We start from the raw sequence: 21,383 nt of genomic DNA on the forward strand, positions 1-21,383 counted from the left end.
CTCAGGTGGGCTGCTACAACTGCCATGACCTTGATGAACACCCTGGGGGCTGTGGTGAGACCGAAGGGTAGGACCCTGAACTGGTAATAACTGGCCCCTAGCCGAAAGCGGAGAAACCTCCTGGACTATCTGTCCATGAGAATATGGTAGCATGCATCCTTGAGGTCTATGGAGCACATCCAGTCCTCCTCCTGCAAGACAGACAGGATGGATTGTATCGTGACCATACGAAATTTCTCCTTGGCAACGAAAAGGTTCATTGTTGCCAGGCCAAGAATCGGCCTTAAGCCCCCATCTTTTTTGGCACCAGAAAGAACCTGGAGTAGATGCCTGATCCGGACTGGTCTGGGGGCACATGCTGGATGTCTCTTTTTTCTAACAGCTTTTTTATTTCCAAAGCCGCGGCCTCCCTTTGAGTGGGTGGGACATCTGGGAGGCGCCTTGAGTAAGGGGGCTTGTTTATGAAGGGGATTGAATAGCCTCTGGATATTATCTGAAGCACCCAGCGATCTGTCATGATGGACTCCCATTAAGCCAGGTGCCTCAAAAAACACCCCCGACTGCCTCCAGAGAGGAGCAGTCGGGCAACCCCTCAGGGTTGCTGTGTCGGTCGGAAAAAGGTTCCCATGACCCGAAGTTCTTCGATCCCCCTCTGCCTCTCGGCCGGCGTCCACCTTGTCCCTCTCTGCCTCTGGGGGAGAAGGAGTCCTGAGCATTCCGGGCCTGCTGAGATTTCCAGGACCACATCTTCTTCTGCCCTAGCTGGTTCCTTGAGAAGGACCTTTGAGGGGTAGAGAAGCATACTCAGACGGCTGACGGTCTTTTCCACGTCTTTCTCGCTCTGGACCAGCGTCTCGTGGACAGTCTTCCTGAAGAGGGTTGACCCGTCAAAGGGTGCATTCGCAAAGGAGCCTTAAAGGGTTTCGAGAAATCGCAAAGCCGAAGCCAGGCATGACACCTTAAGGCAATACCGGACCCGCTAGCTGTAGCGGCTCCCTCCATGGCATGGGAAAGTAGCCGCATAGAAGTATTAGACACTGACTTAAGAGTGGCCATACGAGCCGAGAAAGTCTGTTTATCCACGGCCGACATGGACTCTGGAGAAGACTCAGTGTTCTCTTTGACCAGGTCCCACTGCAGTCTGATTACATGGGCCAAGTAATTCAGCGCCCTTATAGAGAAGGTAGCTGAAGCAAAGGTCCGCTTTCCAATGCGGTCCATTGCCTGAGGCTCCTTGTCAGGGGGATGGACCGAAGAACTTTCCAGGGAGATTTCCTTTTTGGTGGCCGCCGCCACCACCATGGCATTAACCAGGGAACGCTTGCTCCACAAAGCTCCGTCTGCAGGGGGACTAAGAACCTTATCAGGCATTCTAGGTATCGGCTCTACAGTGTCCGGCTCCTTCCACACCCTGGCGGTAATCAGGTCGACCAGGGGGTTGGCTGGGGGGGGGACGACACCCAGGAGGTAGATGGGCCTGTGTCGAACGCCTCCAGGAATACAGACTCGTCTGAGGAGGATTTTTGGGTGGATCACCCCCCCCCCACCTTGGCAGAGAATTTCCATAATGTCTCCAAAGGAGACGTTGTCGGGGGGTGATTTGGGGGAAACCTCCCCTTCCTCCAAATCGGTATCCTCGGTGAGGGACTCAGGGGAGTCAAAGTGCCTCCTTTTGCACAGGCATTTGTGAGGGACCTCCTCGGGGGGACTGTCTGAGGGGGGCTCACCAACGAATTCATGTTCCTCCAGGAGGACTGGCTAGAGCGTCAATGACACAGGCTGTCCCTGGGGGGATTGGATGATGGAAGACAAAGTGAGCTGCGAGGGAGCGGGGGCGGACCCTGAGCAAAGAGCGAGGGGTCTCGATCCTCCAGAGAGAACCCTCTCCACCAAATCGAATGCCGAAGGGGAACCGGCCTCTCTAAGACAGGTGGCCAGGGCCCACAGATCCGATGAGGGGATCGGTGCCGGAGCAGAAGCGGTCGGACCTGAGGGGATGGTGTGCTCTGACCAACCCTCTCCACCAAATCGAATGCCGAAGGGGAACCGGCCTCTCTAAGACAGGTGGCCAGGGCCCTCAGATCCGATGAGGGGATCGGTGCCGGAGCAGAAGCGGTCGGACCTGAGGGGATGGTGTGCTCTGACTGCAAAGAGCCGAAGACACGCTCACCCCCCTGGATCCAATGCCCAGCTCTTGGCTCCGAGAGCTCGGATCCGATAAGCTCGAGGGCATGGCCGGTGTCGAGGTAGTAATAACCATCAGTGCCGACCCCCTGGTTCCAGGGCTCCTCGGATCCGAAGACTCCGAAATCCTGTGGTGGATCAGAGAATGAGCTATCGGGGCAAACAGTGGAGCTGAACTCCCCCCCCCCCCCCAGAGGGGGGAAGGCAGCAACACTCCCATCTGCAGCTGAGTTTGCAAGAATCGACGCATCATCTGGTCCATATCGGCCTCCGAAATGCTGCGAGTAGACCTGGAGGAAGCTGCGGACGCGACGACGACCGAGGTTGGTCGGGTCTCCTCCTCCGGCTCTGGGGGGAAAAGTGGCGAATGGAGCCGTGCGGAGGAAGGCTTGGACACTCCATGGAGGAGAGCACCTTAGCGAGAGAGGCCAAGGGGTCCAATTCAGCCTGCCGCTTGCAGCTTCTTTATCTCTCTCTCTCTCTCCCTTCTCTCTTTTCTATCCTTCTTGGCATCTCTTTCTCCCTGAGACAAGGTGGGGGGGGGGGGTGAGTCCCAGAAAGGGGAATAGGGCCGGTTGGCTGGGCAGCCATGGCTGTCGCTACAGAGAGGGAAGGAGATGTTGATTCTGCAGGTAGAAGACCCGCCAGAATCAGCTTGTTCCTCCTATCCCTTAAGGCTCAGGGGGGTTGAAGGCCGCACAAATCTGGCAGCCCGAAGAAAGGTGCAGAACCCCCAAGCAAATCACGCACTGAGTGTGACCATCCACTGGCGACAGCTTATGGCCACACTCAGAGCACTTTGAAAAAGTCACTTTATGACTTTCATCCATACTAAAGACACACACAGAGCCACACACACGCACCTGAAAGAGGGAAAAATAGGGGCCTAGTAATGGGAGAATAACTACCAAAGATGAAGGGGAAGATAAGGGCTAGGGAGAACAACACCCAAAGAAAGGTACTAAAATGCACGCACACACAAAAAACGTAGGCTAAAACAAAAGTTTGAAGTAAAAAAATTGCTACACTTGCCTGGAGCTCTAAGAATCCCGTGCTTGGCAAAGCCTGGGCAAACAAGATCTGAGGATTGGAAGGAGGTTGCAGTGTAGTATGGGTAAGGGGGAGGAGCTTGGATCTTTTTGCTTGGTATGCTGCCGCCTCGGATCCGTGTCGGATCCGTAACCCACAGGTTGCTGATCAAATGATGTTAACTACTTCAGATCTATTGATCCGCTTACAAAATCCCTTAATACATGCAATACTGGTATGTGAAAAAACACATCTTGTCTGATAATGAAATTATTTATATTGTAAAAAAAAACACTAACTTAACTGTGTGAATTTAGAAAAAAAACTTTTACTTACCCGTGGCTTTTTAGATGCATCTAAATACCAGAACTTTACATGACGATTGCCAACAGTCACAAAGTAGCTACTATCTTCAGTGAATGACGCTGCCATTACTTTACTGGACACCTTATTTGAAGCCACAATAGAATTTTTCTAAGAGTTCAGATAAAAAAAAAACACTTGATTACCATTATATCATACAAGAACCAATTCAAATACTAGTTCTTAAACTAAGAATCTATGCTTACTGCTGATAGAAGAGATGTACTAGGTTAATTCTGTTAATCAACTTAATTCACAGAGTTGCTCTATATAAAAGGATCAAATCAAAATCTATACAGAAGTTGAACTGCCTGTGCAATATACATTAATTTACTCCATTTCCAAAACGTACCAGATGGATGGCTCATCAACCTGGCCTTAAGAGTTACTCAAATCAATCTACAATTTCAGACATGTGAGTGCAAAGGAGAGTTACCATAATATCCCCAACTCAGGAATCATCCGCACTTAATAAATATAGAACATTCATGCAAAAGGAGATGATCCAACAGATAAAATCCAAAGTATTTCCAAATAAGGTCATTCTATTAAGCACATCAGCTATAAGGCAGTCTGTGGCGTATAAAGGGTTTTTAAATATAAATCCTCGCAACATAGTTTTCAATGTTGCAAGGAAGAAAAAACAGAAGATCAACAATAGATTAAAGGTGAGAAGGGGTAGCAGGCCACCTTTTAATAAACATAAAATAAAAGGGCAATAATGTAATGGAGATCAAAGGGGGGTCCAGCAGATAGACCAATCAAGCTGCTTTTATGGTCAAGAGCTGGTAACAGTTCTGTGGCATATACTAACAGATCTCACAAAACCTCTTACAACAGGATATACAAAAATATGCTCTCACCATATCAGTTATCTACTACAGGTACCTCTGACAGGCCCCAAATTGTGCACCACTTCTCCATCAATCTGAATCTGACATTCTTTTTGGCAAAATATTATATTTGTAGATGTAATGGGCGAGCTAGACAAGTGTGCACATCTCCAAAGCACACCAGTTCACCCTCATCACTAGCAAGCACCCACAAGTAAATCAAGCAATATAAATTTAATATCACATTACTAAACAAGTGATACAAAGGCTTACACCTACCTACCTTACAGGAAACCCCGAAAGCAGGTGTTGAAAGAAGGGACGCTCATCCATAGGGAGATAAGCAGGAAGGACTTACTCATCCATTAACTGGGACGACTATTTATCAATACCCTATGTACACATTTTCTACATATCTAACTTTGAGGACTGTCCTAGCTTGTGCCAAGTTTCAAGCAGTACCAGCATAGGAAAAAGAGGATGAGGTCTGTCCGGATTGTGAAGTCCCATGGCATAGACCAAAAGCAGCCCAACTCAGACTTCACTGAGACAATGCCTGAAGAAATGAACCAAAGATGAAGTGGTCAGATCACAAATGACTGCAGTACAGATATTCTTGAAGCAAGCACTGCAGTCAAATAGGTTTTGTCTATAGCATTTGACAAGGGGGAGCTGGCCATGACAATGCAGCTGGCAAACAACTTGTAAAGCATCTGTCTGGTAACTGCAAGACCTTCTCTCTCCCTGTAGCTAAGGATATGAGCAGCTGGCCCACATTCTGAAATGTGTGTATCCTCTTCGTGTGGAATATCAAACAATGCACTTTATGGATATGAGGGGCCCTCCCTGTCTTGGTTTCTGTAGCTGCAAAGAATACATCAAAATTCAGTAACTGGTTCACAAAAGCATCCAAAGCCACCTTCAAGAGAAAGTACACGTTTTCTTTATAGATACCCTATCAGTAAGAAAGGCCATATATTATACCCTATAAATACTGACCTGACACTCCTATGAGATGCACAGATGACAGCCACCAGAAACGATGATCTTCAATGATGCTGAGCTAACAGACCCAAAATGGCAGACTGGAAAGCTTGTCTACCATGAAGTTAGTTTCCTGGAGATATACTCCCTTCTGGAAATGACGGACTGCTAGGCCACAGTTCTGCCTGCCACAAGGTCATATGCAGAAACAAACAAGGCACACACACCCTGATCATGAAATATCTATGATTAAGATCACGGACGTCTGAGGAAGGTAAGACTCTCACACTATATGACCAGGGCAGGACAGAATAGGGTACCATTCTGCCCAAACAGAGAACCTTTCTCACATGGAGGCATAGGCCTGCTCACTGGAAGGAACAAGTTCCAACACATCTGAGGCCTGTTGGCAAATCCAGGGCCATGAGGGGACTGACTTAAGGGTTGAGAGATTTCTGCACAACTAGGGCCAAACTAAAGAGAAGAGGTGAAAGAAAGTGCAGTTGTGTGCACTTGCCATAAATGTAGATGTTCAAAGTGTATTCACTGCTGCAGTCCTCACATATGGGTTATCCGGCTCCCGGTAGCCCTCAGTCGGCCCAAATACCAGAGTCCTTCATATATGACGTTGGCTGCCGCCTTTTGTAAAACTGATGTCAGAACGTCAGGTATAAAGGGAGACAGCCGATACCATTTCCTCAGTTTTTCTTGCCTTAACTGTCAGGAGCCCCCTAAAGATGGCTAACCCAGGAAGGAAGCACCCTGGACACGTCATACAAAAAATAAAAATATATAGAGTCTGTGCCTTAGCAAAAAAGGGGGAATGGAGAGTGGGAAACCAGGACTGCAACAGTGAACACACTCGAACATCTACATTTATGGTAAGTGTACACAACTGTACTATGTTCTTCATGTTTCACAGTTGCAGTCCTCACATATGGGTTGATTCCCAAAGCCCAGGAAAAAGACAAAGGGGGAGGAAGGATCACAGATTAAGGGTGGGTAAGAAGGCCCTGCAAAACTGCAGAGGCAAAACCAGCCCTGGAATTAGAACACAAAGGTAGATTGTAATGCTTTGTGAAAGTATGGACAGAAGACCAAGTAGCTGCTTCTAGAATGTCCTTGGTAGGCACATCTCTCAAAAAGGCTGCAGAGGTAGAGGCTGCTCTAGTGGAATGGGTCCTAATACATTGAGGGGGAAAATTCCCATGCTGCATGTAACAAAGATGAATACAATGAGCAATCCATTTGGAGATGGTTTGTTTTGAAATAGCTTTACCCTGAGCCCCAGGAACAAAACTAACCAAAATCTCAGCTGTGTATGCACATCAAGAGAGTGCAGAATCCTTTCCCCTTTATTTTGGGGATTGTTGAAAAATGTAGGCAATTGAATAGACTGGTTAAGGGTTAAGCTGGAAACTACCTTAGGCATGAATGAGAGATCAGTTCTCAGAGAAACTCGATCTGAGTGAAAAATAATGAAAGGTTCTACTGCCATTAAGGCTTGCAGCTCAGATACCCTTCTAGCTGAAGTAATAGTTAAAAGGAAAGCAGTCATCCAGGATAGAAACTTCAAATCTGCAGAGGCAGCTGGTTTAAAGGGAGGCAGAGTAAGTTTTTCCAGGACAAAATTAAGATCCCCAAGCAGGACTAGGAGCTCTTCTGGGAGGTCTAAGATTACTAGCTCCCCTCAGGAACTGTTTCATCAAGGGGTGAGAAAAAATGGGCTGCTCAAAAGAACAATGAATCGAAATTGCTGAAGCATGAATTTTGATTGAAGAAAAGGAATGTCCACCATTAAGCAGTCCTGCTAGGTAGTCAAGAATGAGGGAAAAAGAAGGATGAGAAGAGTCTTCTCCTTTAGCCAGCATCCAAGAGCAAAATCTTTTCCATTTATCTGCATGGGACTTTCTGGTGTTAGGCCTCCTGGCCTCATGAAGAACTTCAACCACCTGTTGGGAAAGATTTAAAGTATTAGCCAGGCAGTTAAATGCAGAGTTTGAAGATGAGGATGAAGGAACTTTTCCCCTCCCTGAACCAACAGATCTGGTACCAGGGGAAGATGCCAAGGCTGAGCCTGTGAAAGGCTGGGCAGGAGGGGATACCAATGCTGCCTGGGCCAATCTGGTGCTATCAGAATAGCCTTTGGTTTTTCATCCCTTATCTTTAGTAGCACTCTGGGAAGAAGAGGCAGAGGAGGAAATGCATACACTGAGAGATGTGTTAATAGGAAGGACAACGCATCCACCCTCCAAGCTTTGTTGTGAAACTCCCTGGTGCAGAAGGTTGGAAGGAGAGAATTGGTGTGAGACGAGAAAAGGTCCACTTGTGGGGTGACCCAATGATGAGTGATGTGATGGAAAATGTCCCTGTTCAGTTGTCACTCATGAGGATTCAGAACATGTCTGCTAAATGATCCAAGGAGTTTAGCCTCCCTGGGAGATACTGTGCTATTAGATGTAAGCCCATGGATGCTGCTATGGACCATAGTCTCATGCTTTGTCTGCACAAAGAGTAAGAGTGAGTCCCTCCTTGCTTGTTGATGACTGTGGTATCGTCTGTCCTGATCAGCAGAGTACCAGGGTATCCTTGAAAGCCAGCAAGGCCTGCTGCACTGCATCAATTCTTTTAAGTTTATGTGCAGATGAATCTGCTTGATGCTCCAAGTCCCCTGAATACCCCTGCCTTCCAGATGAGCCCCCCCATGCAACATCTGAAGCTTCTGTGGTGACAGTTTGACTGGCAGATGGTGGGCAGAAAGGCAGACCCTTGTTCTGAGAACAGGCTGTCGCCCACCAGAGGAGCTCCATTTGTAGACAGGGAATCAGGGGAAGAATCAAGTCTAAGTCCTGTGTGTGTTGACACCAAAGATTCTTGCGGTACCAATGAAGTTCTCATATGCAGCCTTGCATATGGGATCATCAAAATACAGGAAGCCATGAACCCCAGTGCTTGCAGAGGGCTGGGTCATGCTTGCCAAGTTCATGAAGTATGCCGAAAGATCATCTTGCATCTGATGAGGAAAGAATACCATCTGAGTGGTTGTATTCAGACTCACTCCCAGGAAAACAATCTTCCTTGTAGGAACCAACTTTGACTTCTTGTCGTTGAGAGTGTAACCCAAAGAGGTGAGTGTGTTCTTCACGAAATCCAAATCCTTTCTAGTGGTTTTTGGGAGTTTGGTTGAATGAGACAGTCGTCCAGGTAAGGATAAATTTGAATGTTTCTCTGCCTGCAAAAAGCAATGGCTGGAGCCAGGCACTTGGTAAAAACTCTGGGAGCAGTAGATAAGCCAAAGGGCAATGCAGAGAATTGAAAGTGTTGCTCCCCAGCCCTGAAGCGAAGGAAAGTACAGTTGTGAACACTTACCATAAATGTAGATGTTGGAGTGTATTCACTATTGCAGTCATCACATTTGGGTTATCTGCTTGCAATAGCCCTAAGTCGGCCTGATTATCAAAGTCTTGGGTCCTGCGTTGGTTGCAGTCTCATCTTCCATGACGTCAGGTAGTCAGGGGTATAAAGCATGCAGCCGACACCATTACATCAGTTTTTCTTGCCCCAGATGTCAGGTGCCCCCACTAATGGGAAGCAATTAAATACATATACAAGGATATACCTCCATCAAAAAGCAAATACACCAAAAAGCTTTTAAACATCGTAAAAAGGAATAGAGGTATAGCCAAAAGAAGTCAGGGGGCTGGAGGGAGGGTAACCAGGACTGCAACAGTGAATACACTCCAACATCTACATTTATACTAAGTGCACACAACTGTACTATGTTCTTCGTGTTTCACTGCTGCAATCATCACATTTGGGTACAGTCCCAAAGCTAAGGATGGGAGCAGGAATTTAGATAGCATTAGGACCAGCTATAAGGCCCTGCAAGATTGCAGTGGCAAAACCAGCTCTGGATTTAGAGAAAATTGGCAAATGGTAATGCTTGGTGAAAGTATGTACAGAACTCCAGGTAGCTTCTAGGATGTCCCTGGTATGGACACCTCTGAAAAAGGCTGTAGAGGTAGATGCAGCTCTGGTTGAATGTGGTCTTATCCCATGTGGGATAGGTTTCCATGGTGGTTTTAGCAGAAATGAATGCAATGGCCTATCCATTTAGAAATGGTTTGCTTTGAAATGGCCTTCTTCTCTGCCCCTGCAGCAAATGCCACCAGCAGCTGTTCAGATTTCCTGAGAGGTTTAGTCCTGTCCAAGTAAAATCTAAGTTGTCTGTGCACATCTAAGGAGTGCAGTATCCGTTCCCCTTTGCTCTGTGGATTAGAAAAGAAGGTTGGCAAATGAATGGACTGATTAAGAGCCACACTGGATACTATCTTGGGCATGAAGTAGGGATTAATCCTGGGGGACACCCTTTCCGCATGAAAGATGATGAAAGGCTCCACTGCCTTAAGGGCCTGTAATTCAGACACCCTTCTTGCTGAAGTGATGGCTAAAAGGAAGGCTGTTTTCCAAGAAAGGAATTTCAACTCTGCATTTGCAGCTGTCTCAAAAGAAGGTAGAGTAAGTTTTTCCAATACAAAGTTAAGGTCCCAGGCTGGAGTAGGGGCTCTCCTGCATGGTCTTAAGTTTTTGGCCCATCCGAGGAACTGCTTGTGCAGTGGATGAGAGAAGAGGGGTGGTTCTGTGTTGCAATGGGCTGAAATGACTGAGGCATGAATTTTGGAGGAAAAGGAAAGGCCCTTGTGAAGCATTTCAGTTAAGTATTGAAGAATCTGAGGTAAATTGGGCGCTGCTGTGCTCATCTCCCATGTTTGGTTCCAGGAACATAATCTTTTCCATTTTCAGCATAAGATGTCCTAGTACTAGGCCTCCTTGCCTCCAGAATGACATCCAACACTTGTTTACTGAGGGATGGTAATGGAGAGATCAGCCAGGCTGCCAGGTTCAGGGTTTTAAGCGGAGGGTGCAGAATCTGGCCCTTCTGCTGGGACAGCAGGGTAGGGGTCTGAGGCAGGTGCCATGGTGCCAGCAGTGACACACTGCGCAATAGGGGGTACCAGTGTTGGCTTGGCCAGTCTGGTGCAGTCAGTACCGTCCTTGGTTTGTCCTGTTTGATCTTTAGTAGTACCTTGGAGAAGAGAGGCAGAGGAGGAAAGGCATAAACTGATAGATTTTTCCAGGTGAAGGACAGGGATTCCACTTTCCAAGCTTGTTTGTGGGGAGTCCTTGTGCAGAATTTGTCCAATTGGTAGTTCTGGGAGAAGGCAAAAAGGTCTATCTCTGGGCTCCCTTCATTTGTTTATCAACATGTTGAATGCCTTTGGTTCCAGTTTCCATTCGTGTGGGTCCATGAGATTTCTGCTTAGATCGTCTGCCAGTGTATTTAGCTTTCCTGGCAGGAAGTAAGCCTATAGGTGCACTTGGTACCTCAAGGCTGTGTTCCACAGAGACATGGCTAGTCTGCAAAGAGGGTATGAGTGGGTTCCCCCCTGCTTGTTTATGTACCACATAACAATGGTGTTGTCCGTGTTTACCATTAATTGTCCTGGATGAATGTGGTCCTTGAAGGCCGTCCAAGCATTCTGTACAGCTACCATTTCTTTTTGATTGATATACAGGTGCATTTGACTTGGGTTCCATTTGCCCTGATTGTACCTCCCTGCCAAGTGAGCCCCCCATGCACAGTTTGATGCGTCTGTTAGGGTTTGGGAGGCAGGGGGTCGAGTGAATGGCAGTACCTTGTTTTGGTGGCAGGCCTCTAACTGTAGGCAAGGTATGATAGGAATCATTGTTTCTAGATCCTGAGAATGTTGACACCATAGGCTTTTTAGATACCATTGTAGTTTCCTCATATGCAGTCTTGCATATGGAATTAGGAGAATGCAGAAGGCCATGAACCCCAAGGCTTGCAGTATTTGTCTTGCAGATAGCAGGGTCTTTGTGGCCATTAGTTTGAAGGAAGCTGTCAAATGAACTTGTTTCTCTGGTGTGAGGAAAGCCATCTGGGAAGTTGTGTTCAAGCTTGCTCCCAGGAATACAATTTGTTGGCAGGGTACCAGATGTGATTTCTTTTCGTTTATGGTGTACCCCAGAGAAGTTAACACTTTTTGTACAAACGCCAGATGATTCAATAGTATGTCCTGGCTTTTTGCCTGAATTAGACAATCACCCAGGTATGGGTATATTTGAATATTTCTTTGCCTGCAAAATACAATGACTGGAGCTAGGCACTTTTTGAATACCCTGAGTGCAGTAGATAAGCCAAAGGGCAGTGCAGAGAACGGACAGTGCATGAAGCCTGCTTTGAAGCGTATGTAACTTCTGCAAGATTCCCTGATTGGGATGTGCAGGTAGGCTTCCTTTAAATCCAGTGTTGCCAACCAGGCATCCTTGCCTAGCATAGAAAGCAACTAGTGAAGAGTTAGCATCTTGAATTTTGGGATCACCAAAAAACAGTTTAGAATAGAGCGATCCAGGATAGGATGCCAAGAGTGGTCTTTTCTGGGCACCTGAAAAAAGTCTCGAGTAGAAACCTTGTCCCCTTTCCTCTTCTGGAACAGTTTGAATAGCCCTTATACTTAAGAGAGAGAACTTGTTTTTAAACCTCTGCCCACTGATTTAGGGGTAGATCTGGCCAACCGTTTGGGATTGGTAAAGTGTGGAAGTGGAATCTGTATCCTTGGGAAACTATATTTAAAACCCATTTGTCCTGGGTAATGAGTTCCCAGTTTTTTGCCTGGAGAGCAATCTTTCCCCCTAAAGGAGCAGTCAGTTGAGAAGGGCTTGGAAGTTAAGTCATTGAGACAGTTCACCATACGGGGGAATCTTACTACTCCCTGCTTTGGAAGTGGGAGCCCCACATGTCTTAGTCCTGTGCGTACCTTGGGACTGAAGCCTGAGTGTTCTGCTGTTTCTGGGTTTGGACTGAGAATGCCTAGAAGAGTTAGGAAAGTACCAATTCTTAGAGGGCCAATGCCTACTAAATCTTGGAGGCTGTACTTGCAGGAAATCTTTAGCAGTTTGCAAAGATTTAGCTTTTCCCTCCATCTTTTTAAGTACTACTTCAACTTTGTTGCCAAACAGGCGGTCCTGGTTTAAGGGAGCATCCAGCAATTTACCTTCAACATGATCTAGCAAAGATTGCTCCTTAAGCCAAGCATGCCTTCTAAGTACAGACCCAGTAACAGCAGCCCTGTAAGATGCCTCTAGTGAATCAAAACCACATTGCAAAGTATGTTTTCCAACTTGTTCAGCAGAATGCATTAAATCCTGTAAATCCTTATTTTCAGCACAGTCCAGAATCATCATTTTCTGTTTAAGCAATCCAATAATATGCTGCTGATACTTTAACATATGAAACTGGCAGTTAAAGGCCCTAATGGCCAAGGTTGCAGAAGTGTATATCTTCTTATCCCATCTATCCAGTGCCCTGGAATCTCTATCAGAGGGGGTAGGACTTTTGGCAGTAGTAGCCTTAATGCCCTTGGGTCCCTGTGAAATGGTCTCAGGATCCACAGTAGGATTTTTAAAAAGGAACTTGTGAGAGTCAGGAACCCTGTAATACCTATCTGGTTTTCTGGGAGCAGGAGTAAGGAGTCAGGAGCCAAGCTAGACTCCGAAAAGGTATCATCAACCATGTCCAGTACAGGGGGGATAGCTAAAGGCCTGTGTTGGGGCAGGAGTAAGAAATCCCTAAGCCTCTTTTTAAAATCAGAGTAATCCTGGCTTTCCCAGAGAAAATGCTCCTTAAGAGTATGTTAGGTTTCACCATAAAAGAAATCCTCTGGTGGGGAAGCAGAGGGAATAGAGTCCAATGCATCAAAATCCTCATAGGTAGATAAGGGTAAATCCTGGTCATCACAGGAAACAGAAATTTCAGAATCCTGATCAGAAGAATCATAAGCAAATTCAGTCCTAGGTCTCTTAAAGGGAGAAGGCTGGCTTCCCCTGATTAAAGTAATAAGGTCTTCAGCCATTCTTATCATTTGTCTTTTAGGCATAGAGGCCTGACCATGTGGTCTGGGGCGTCTGCTTTCTAGGCATGGATAGAGTTTTAGGCCTTGAAGAAGAAGATGGTGTTGGTTTAATATGCAAGTCAATAGGCCTGAATACATCCTCAGAAGCCGCTGCCTGCACAGCGACTCCGGACCCATCCAAGGTAGAGACATCCGCAGGTTCCACAGTTGAAGCATCTCGCGGCATACCGGACTCTGAATGAGTCTCCGTAGAAGCCTGCGAATCTGAAATAGTGGGTATCAGGGGCTGCAAAAGCACCTCACTGAGTACCGGCGAACTGGCGACTAGCTTAAGAGAAGTATCGTCGGCAGCTTTGGACCTAGGCGGCCTGCCTCTGTCTTTATCTTTGCGTTTTTTCGGAATGTCGGTAGTTGGGTGGCTTACCGAAGCCATATCTGGATAATTGAACTGAGTACCAAAATATTTAAAAGCGTAAATATACAGACGACAAATAGTTCGTTGTTTAAATAAGGCACAAAACCAACAGCAAGGTACGTCGTGGTCAGGGCCTAGGCAAGGAATACAGTACAAATGAAAATCTTTATGAGGTATTTGCTTTTCACAAGAAATACAATTACTGACTTTTACTGACATCGGTTTAGAGGAAGAAACAGTTTCTCCAACAAGGTACTTAGCTTTAGTTGAAGACTTCGGTTCTGAAACTCGAAAACGAAAATTTCAGGAGTTGGCCGACCGGCACTTGCGAACTGCTTTTGCTTCTGGCACCGCACGGGCAAGAAAGACTGATGTAATGGCATCGGCTGCATGCTTTATACCCCTGACTACCTGACGTCATGGAAGATGAGACCGCAACCGATGCAGGACCCAAGACTTCGATAATCAGGCCGACTGAGGGCTACTGCAAGCAGATAACCCAAATGTGATGACTGCAACAGTGAAACATGAAGAACATCTGCCTGCAACTGTCCATTATTGGGACGTGCAGATAAGCCTCCTTGAGATCCAAAGTTACCAGCCATGAATCCTTGCCCAGCATTGGTAGTAACTGTTGAAGGGTGAGCATCTTGAATTTGGGAATCACCAGAAAAGTGTTTAGAATAGACAGATCCAGAATATGGTGCCAGGTGCCCCCTTTCTTGGGTATCAGAAAAAGTCTTGAATAAAAACCTAGGCCTGCCTGATTTGCAAGAACTGCCTCTATAGCCCCATAGTCAGTAAAGAACAAATTTGAGTTTCTACCTCTGCCCTGAGAGTTCTGGGTATGTCTGAGTACCCTTGTAAAACAGGGACGGTGTGAAAGTAAAACTTGTAACCTTGGTTTACTATATTGAGCACCCATTCGTCGCCTGTGATGGTAGACCATACCTCTCTGAGAACCTGGATAACCTTTCCCCCAAAGGACACCCAGGGCCCACAGAGGTAGGCACAAGAAGGCCGGAGTCATTGAGAATGTTTGCTTTGGGAAGCTGGCTTAGAACTCCCTGATTTAGCAGAATAATGCCATTGTATAGCCCTTTGAGGGGCAGAAGCCTGCCCTCTGGAAGAACGGAAACCCCTAGGCCTAGAGCGACCCCGCTTGCCAGGATCAGGGAAAGATCAATTCTTGGAAGGATAATGCCTACTAAACTGAGGAGGCTGAACCTGAAGGAAATCTTTTACAGCTTGCATAGATTTTGCCTTATCCTCCAACTTTTTCAGTACCTCCTCAGCCTCATTACCAAAAAGATTGTCCTTGTGCAAAGGAACATCCAGCAATTTAGACTTAACAGGTTCAGAAAAAGGCTGCTCCCTGAGCCAAGCATGCTTTCTAATTACTGAACCAGTGGCGGCCACTCTGCAGGAAGCCTCCAAAGTATCAAAATCACAATGAAGTGAATGCTTATTAACTAAAGTAGCAGAATTCAGTAAGTCTTGTAAATCTTACATTTCCAAGTTTAGCCTTAATAGCCTCCAAAGTATGCTGCTGATACTTAAGCACATGAAAAAGAAAATTCACTGATCTAATGGCAAGAGTTGCAGAGGTATAGACTTTTTTACTCTACCTGTCCAAGGCCCTAGACTCCTTATCAGAAGGCACAGAGTTTTTAGCACTAGTAACCTTAACACCCTTGAGGCCTTGAGAAATAATTTCAGGATCAGCAGTAGGGTTTTTAAAAAGAAATTGATGAGATTCAGGAACCCTATAATACCTATCCGGTTTTCTGGGGGCAGGAGGAACAGAATTAGGAGTTAAAGAATTTTCCATGAAAACATCATCCACAACTTCCAAAACTGGAGGTATAGTCAGATGCTTATGCTGTGGCAAATCCAAAAATTCCCCGATTCTTTTCTTAGACTGTGGAAAATCCTGACATTCCCATTTAAAATGCTCCCTAAGGGTATTCAAAGTATCCTCAAAGGAAAAATCTTCTAGAGGGGAGGCAGAAGGGAGTCCTCAGCATCAGAACCCTCAAAGCCAGAAAAAAGTTGAGAATTTCCTTTTTCACCAGCAGACAAACTGGAAATCTCAGAATCTGAGATAGATAAATAAATCATCAGAAGATAACTCCCTAGCCCTCTTTGAAGGGGGGATGAGAGCCCCTAATCAAGGAGAGAAGATCACCAGCCATGAGGTACAGGAGGGGAGGCCGATGCCCGTTTGCGAGTATGTTTGTGGCTGGAAAGTTTACTAGCAATCTGGAGGGACTCGGGAGGCCTAGCAACTGCTGAAGTCTGAACTAAGGTAGTCGGTCTGGTTCTGGTCTCATGTCGAAAAGAAGAGGCGTCAGAAGCCGGTGCCTGCAAAGTGGATCCAGACCCATCTGAGGCGGCGACAGGTGGAGGATCTGAAGACGAAATAGCAGCCTGCGGCATGGAGGACTCTGTAAAGGTCTCGACAGAGGCTTGCGACTGAAAATCTGCGGAATCTGGGGGCTGCGAAAGTGTCTCACTGAATACCGCTCTGCTGACTACCAATTTCACCAGTGCGTCGTCAGCAGATTTAACCCTAGGCCTGTCGCGGTCCTTGTCTTTGCATTTCCTAGGTATATCCAAAGACGTGAGACCAGATGACGCCATACCGACTAACTTAGGCCAGACTCCGAAATGCTTATACAAAATCTTAACTCTATGGCATATGGTATGCAGGTTAAAGGAAGCACAGAGATCGCAGTTAGGGACGTCGTGCTCAAGGCCCAAACAAGTTATACAACAGGAATAGAAATCATGGTGCGGAATCTGTTTTCCACAGACAGGACAGTTATTAACTTTATCTGACATTCATTAAAGCAAGAGAAGAGGATCCCCAACGGGGTACTTATCTGAAGGCGTCTTCAACATGGTAGTCAGAAAGCAAAATGAAGGTAAACGGCCGACCAGCACTAGTGCGAATTGCATCTGCTTTGGGCTCAGTGGCAAGAAAGACTGAGAAAATGGCATTGGCTGCTTCCCTTTATACTTGACGTTCTGACATCAGTTTTACAACCGGCGGCAGCCAACGTCATATACCAAGGACTCTGGTATTCGGGCCGACAGAGCGCTACTGGGAGCCGGATAACCCATATGTGAGAACTGCAACAGTGAAACATGAAGAACATCTTGAGCTTTTGGTGGGCAAATACGACAATCTCTGGAGTTTCTCATCTTTGGGCGATCCTGGACAAGCATGTTAGACATGCAGCATATAATGTTTAATACCGATGATCTAGTTACAGTGCTCAGAATGTCACACAGTACACAAAGTTCAAAGAATGTGGTTTGCATTAGAAGCCTCATGGAGTTCAGACCACATATATTTGTCTGTTAATAAATTATACATAAACAATAAGTAAGGCTATTGACATGACATGGAGGCAAGTGTGACAACATATCTGCCAGAATTGAAGAAAATTATCTGCAGAAATGAAAAAAATATACTTGTCAAAACAGCTTCTGCATCTGCCAAGGGTGACTGCTGCTGCATTAAGTTCTCCCTCTCCCATGGAAAGGCAGAGCTGAAAATCACTTACTACATCCCGTCTCTCCTTGCTGGTGGGGATGCTAATCAAACACCAGCTTCTGGGAGTGTAAGGCTGCAACTAACATTGTTTAACCACTGGCACCAGTCAAAAATGAGGACACTGTGTAAAGTCACAAGGCAGCATTAACAGTTCCAGTGATAATTTGTCTTTAGTAACAGACATTTAACCAAGTGATCACGAACACAGCTATCAACAAGGTTGGACTCTCTTTGGAAATAATTTTCTAAATACAATTACAAACCTTTCTACCAGTAAAGAAAAAACAGAATTCTGAATAAAACAAATATCTAACATGAAATGAAATAAGGGATCTGGGGACCCATCTAAGGGGGGTGGCGAAAACCAACACATTTCGGCTAGGCTTATAAATACCTTTGGGCAGATAGCCTAGTACCTACCTATGAACTACACAAAATGGCCAATTTCTCACTGCAGTGTAAATAAGACTAACATTTCACTTTATTTTTAAGAAGCCATGAGCTATGCATACACGTCATTACTATGTACAGCTGAGGGATGCCTTACCTTCCAGTCCCATACATTGACTATCATGTCATGCTGGTATCCTACTGATACAATATACTTCATGTTTGGGGAAAAAGATACACACGACACCCCATACTTATGGCACTGGATTTCTGCCACTTGGCTGGTCTCTTCCACATCCCAGACACGCACAGCAGGCATATGTCCACTCTAAGAAGGGGAAAAAAAAACAGAGCATTAAACACCGAGCTAATGTGAAGCGCAGTTCAACTACATCAGTCCCATAAAATCCGCAGGAGGTTGACTTTGCAAACCACTCCAAGTGCATTTTTATTTAATGCAAACAAAAACAGGGCAAAGAACAGTTAATTGAGCAATTACCACAGTGTTGTACCTTTAAAAGTATTTCTGCAGATCGATTAATCTCCTGTAGCTCCAGTGTTCATTACAATATATGACCTACCTTCAAGTCCTCCTTTGCTACTCTCCTCCAGCTGGATGCATTTATGACTACTTCATGTTTAGCTGTACAGTATTAATGACATTACCTTACATTAGTTCAACTTTTTTTTTATTTTCATTGCCTTTTCAAACTCTGTTTATTAACAAATAATAATAAATTAATAATAATAATTATAATACTATTACTACTACTAAAAACCATTGTGCTAGGAACAAAAGAAACATTACTTAATTGGGCTATTTAATTAACCTTATGCTTGCATTAACTGGAGAAAACAGTCACATGATTGAGTTAAATAAGCTAATTATTAGGTTTCATCCTCCACAAATTTTATATGATAAAATCTGTAATACTGCAGATGAAAGTGGTTATTAAACTTCATTTTTCTTGTTCCCAGCACCATATGTTTTTTTTATTGCTTTACGTTTATTGGAAACCCCATTTATTAACTTAAGCTTCTCCTTCCAGGAATATCCTTGAGCTTAAATACTTTTGGTATACTTTCCATCCCTTCAGTAATCAGTATAAGGGCCCACAACACCAGCCAGCTCAGTATCAGAAGTAGTAGTATTGTCTTCAGTCTGGAAGGACATGCAAAATGCTAACATGACTGCCAGCACAATGGCAGACCAGTCACATCAAAAGAGTAATCATTTGAAATGTCGAAATCCAAAATGCAGAGAATGAATGGCCAAAAGATCAAACTTGCATACGATTCTGTTATACCATTTCTCTGAGGTATGGCACTCAGAGTTGGTATATACAAGTTCGAAGTTGCAGAGAGCTTGCACCCCCTTGCAAAAAGTAGTTTAAAGGAGAATAGAGATTTGCTCTTTTCTTGGTTTACGGTCTTATTTTGGCTTTTCTGGCACTCAGCATTTCAAGTGCCAACATTATAAAAGGGAGGCCACCAGAAACCTTGGCTCACACATGATTCTGTGGAGCTGAAAAGGTACCTCACCACATCTAGTCATCAAAGCTGGAGAGACTAAAGTCAACCAAGCAGGATGGTCTCATCTCCCAAAGTTTCTCTCTGCACATTTTTTTTTTCAGAATCCTTTTTCTTAAGCAGAAAACTGCTGGAGGCCTTAGCCCACACCATAGCAACCTGGGACCAGGCTCATGTCCCCTTTTTGCTGCAAATTCCTGGAAAGATTGCTCTGCAATGGATTGTCTTTGGGGTAAAACTAGCACAATATGTACATGAGTCCTCTGGGATAAAGCAGAACAAAGGCAGTGGAAGTCCTTGAGTTACTTGCTTTCCACGCACAAAATATTTGTTACATTTTATAGAAGATCTGGTTTTGGAGTCACTATCAGACAGATACATAAACCCTCTACAAACACACAAGAAAATCCCCAGAGTGTACCTTGTGTGTCTTGTAGAAGCAGGCTGACTGATGGACTGGCAATCCTAGTAACATTCACAGCTTGAGAACTGAGTAGCAAGAAAGATATGAAAATGAGAGTCAGTCAACATCCCTCTTACACTGTTCATGCACATACACAGCATTAGGAGGGAGTCGCACAAAACCTTGGGAGGAAGGTAGAGCTCGCTAAGTTGGGCCAGCCAGTTGTGCTACCTCCGGGTAGGCCACCCAAGTAGTAGTCAGGAAGTAGTATGGTGAAAGCAAAGTTAAACTTGGGATTTCCTGCTTAAGACAGCTTAATGTCCATCCAGCAAACCAAAGCCTTTACATCTGACGTATGACACCAGGATGGTTTATGCCCTATGCGCAAATACCTTCCCAAACAGCTTTACCCAGAAAATGACTCCCACTTCAGACACATCTCCATCCCCCCATACACTTCAGAAAGTACTTGAAAAACTAATCTACTACCAAACATCCACTTACATCCAATACTACCATCTCCTCATTCTTAAACAGCATGGAATCAGAGATGGTCAAAGCACAATGACAGCACTATGACCGCTTACAAATGAGATTGGTCTCAACATGGATACAGGAAAGCTTTTAGGAGCACTCTTCATCAATCTTATCAAAGGTTTTGGTCTTATTCACTGCCACCACTTCCTCCTTTACTTCCTCCAGAAAAGGGAGGTCTAATATTTAACAAAGAAGTATCTCAGACTCAATATCAGCTCATCCTATCACCTTTAGCACCCTTTACCAAAGTGCCACGGGTCTTCATACTCTCTTGCACATTTTCAGTCCTCGTTACGAAAATAAGGATATCACTCACTATGCTGATATGATTACAATTTGATTCAATCCCTCACAATCAACTCCAGCTTCAAATTTGACTTCCTCTCCCTAAATTCTTGGCTAAAAAAACACAACCTAAACTCCTCCAAAACCAAAATTATGATATTTGGAATCTCACAAAAGCTGAGCAAACAACTCCTACAAAATCTCAACAGTTTCCCCAAAACAAACAACCACATCCTCTGAATATTTAGGTTTATGAATGGATCACCAATTAACTTCCATAATCACACTGAAAACACTGGGAAACAATCATCTCTCTTTTACTCGGGTCTTGGAAAAAAAATCTCCCTTTCTCTCTAGACCAGCTAGACCAGCAATGGACAAAGGAGTCCTCTACATTCTACTAAGAACAAAATTTGAAGAGACATTTTCATCCCCACTGGACACCACCCCTCTCCAAAGCCAGGTGTCTTTCTGGTCAAAGATATAAGTAAGCTACTCCTAGGGTTTCCTCTTCAAACTATTTTATTCAGGTGTCTTCCTGCCTCTTGCTGCCAAACTCCATAACGAATAGTTGTTTTGCACTTATTATAATTGCAGCTGTTTGAGTTTATCATGGTTGCAGTACTAATTCCTGGGTCCTCCTACCATTCAAAAGCCTGCAACCAGCCCAATTTCCAGAGTCTTTGCATTATGATTTGCTGAATGACGTCCAAAGACCATCATCCAGATGTCAGGGCATAAGAGAGGCATCCGTTCAGGTTGTCTTCAGGTCTTTATAGGCAGTGAACAGCAGTCTCATGCCAAGGGACAGCATGACCCTTCCAGTTGTCAAAGCCTTACATAGTGATTAGGGAAGATTCCAACTATGGGGTGGTAGTAGGTGAAATAAGAAATGATGGTGGACAACCTACCAGTCAGGAAAAAAAACACCCTC

At 45.1% G+C, this 21,383-nt stretch overlaps 1 protein-coding gene across 1 annotated transcript in view; it reads right to left on the bottom strand.

Moving 5' to 3' along the window:
- LOC122787719 (WD repeat-containing protein 62-like) overlaps positions 1 to 21,383 on the bottom strand; it is a 1,689,893-nt gene that overhangs the window by 1,391,064 nt on the left and 277,446 nt on the right. The window contains exons 3-4 of the mRNA XM_044054617.1: positions 17,852 to 18,022; positions 3,550 to 3,687 (exon numbers count right to left, since the gene is read on the bottom strand). Of these exons, the coding sequence (XP_043910552.1) occupies positions 3,550 to 3,687; positions 17,852 to 18,013 (300 nt within the window). The 5' untranslated portion in view covers positions 18,014 to 18,022. The remainder of the gene's footprint in view (positions 1 to 3,549; positions 3,688 to 17,851; positions 18,023 to 21,383) is intronic.

Source organism: Protopterus annectens, chromosome 1.part0 (assembly GCF_019279795.1).
Source record: "Protopterus annectens isolate FY-2018-M chromosome 1.part0, PAN1.0, whole genome shotgun sequence".
NCBI classification, from domain to species: Eukaryota; Metazoa; Chordata; order Ceratodontiformes; family Protopteridae; genus Protopterus; species Protopterus annectens.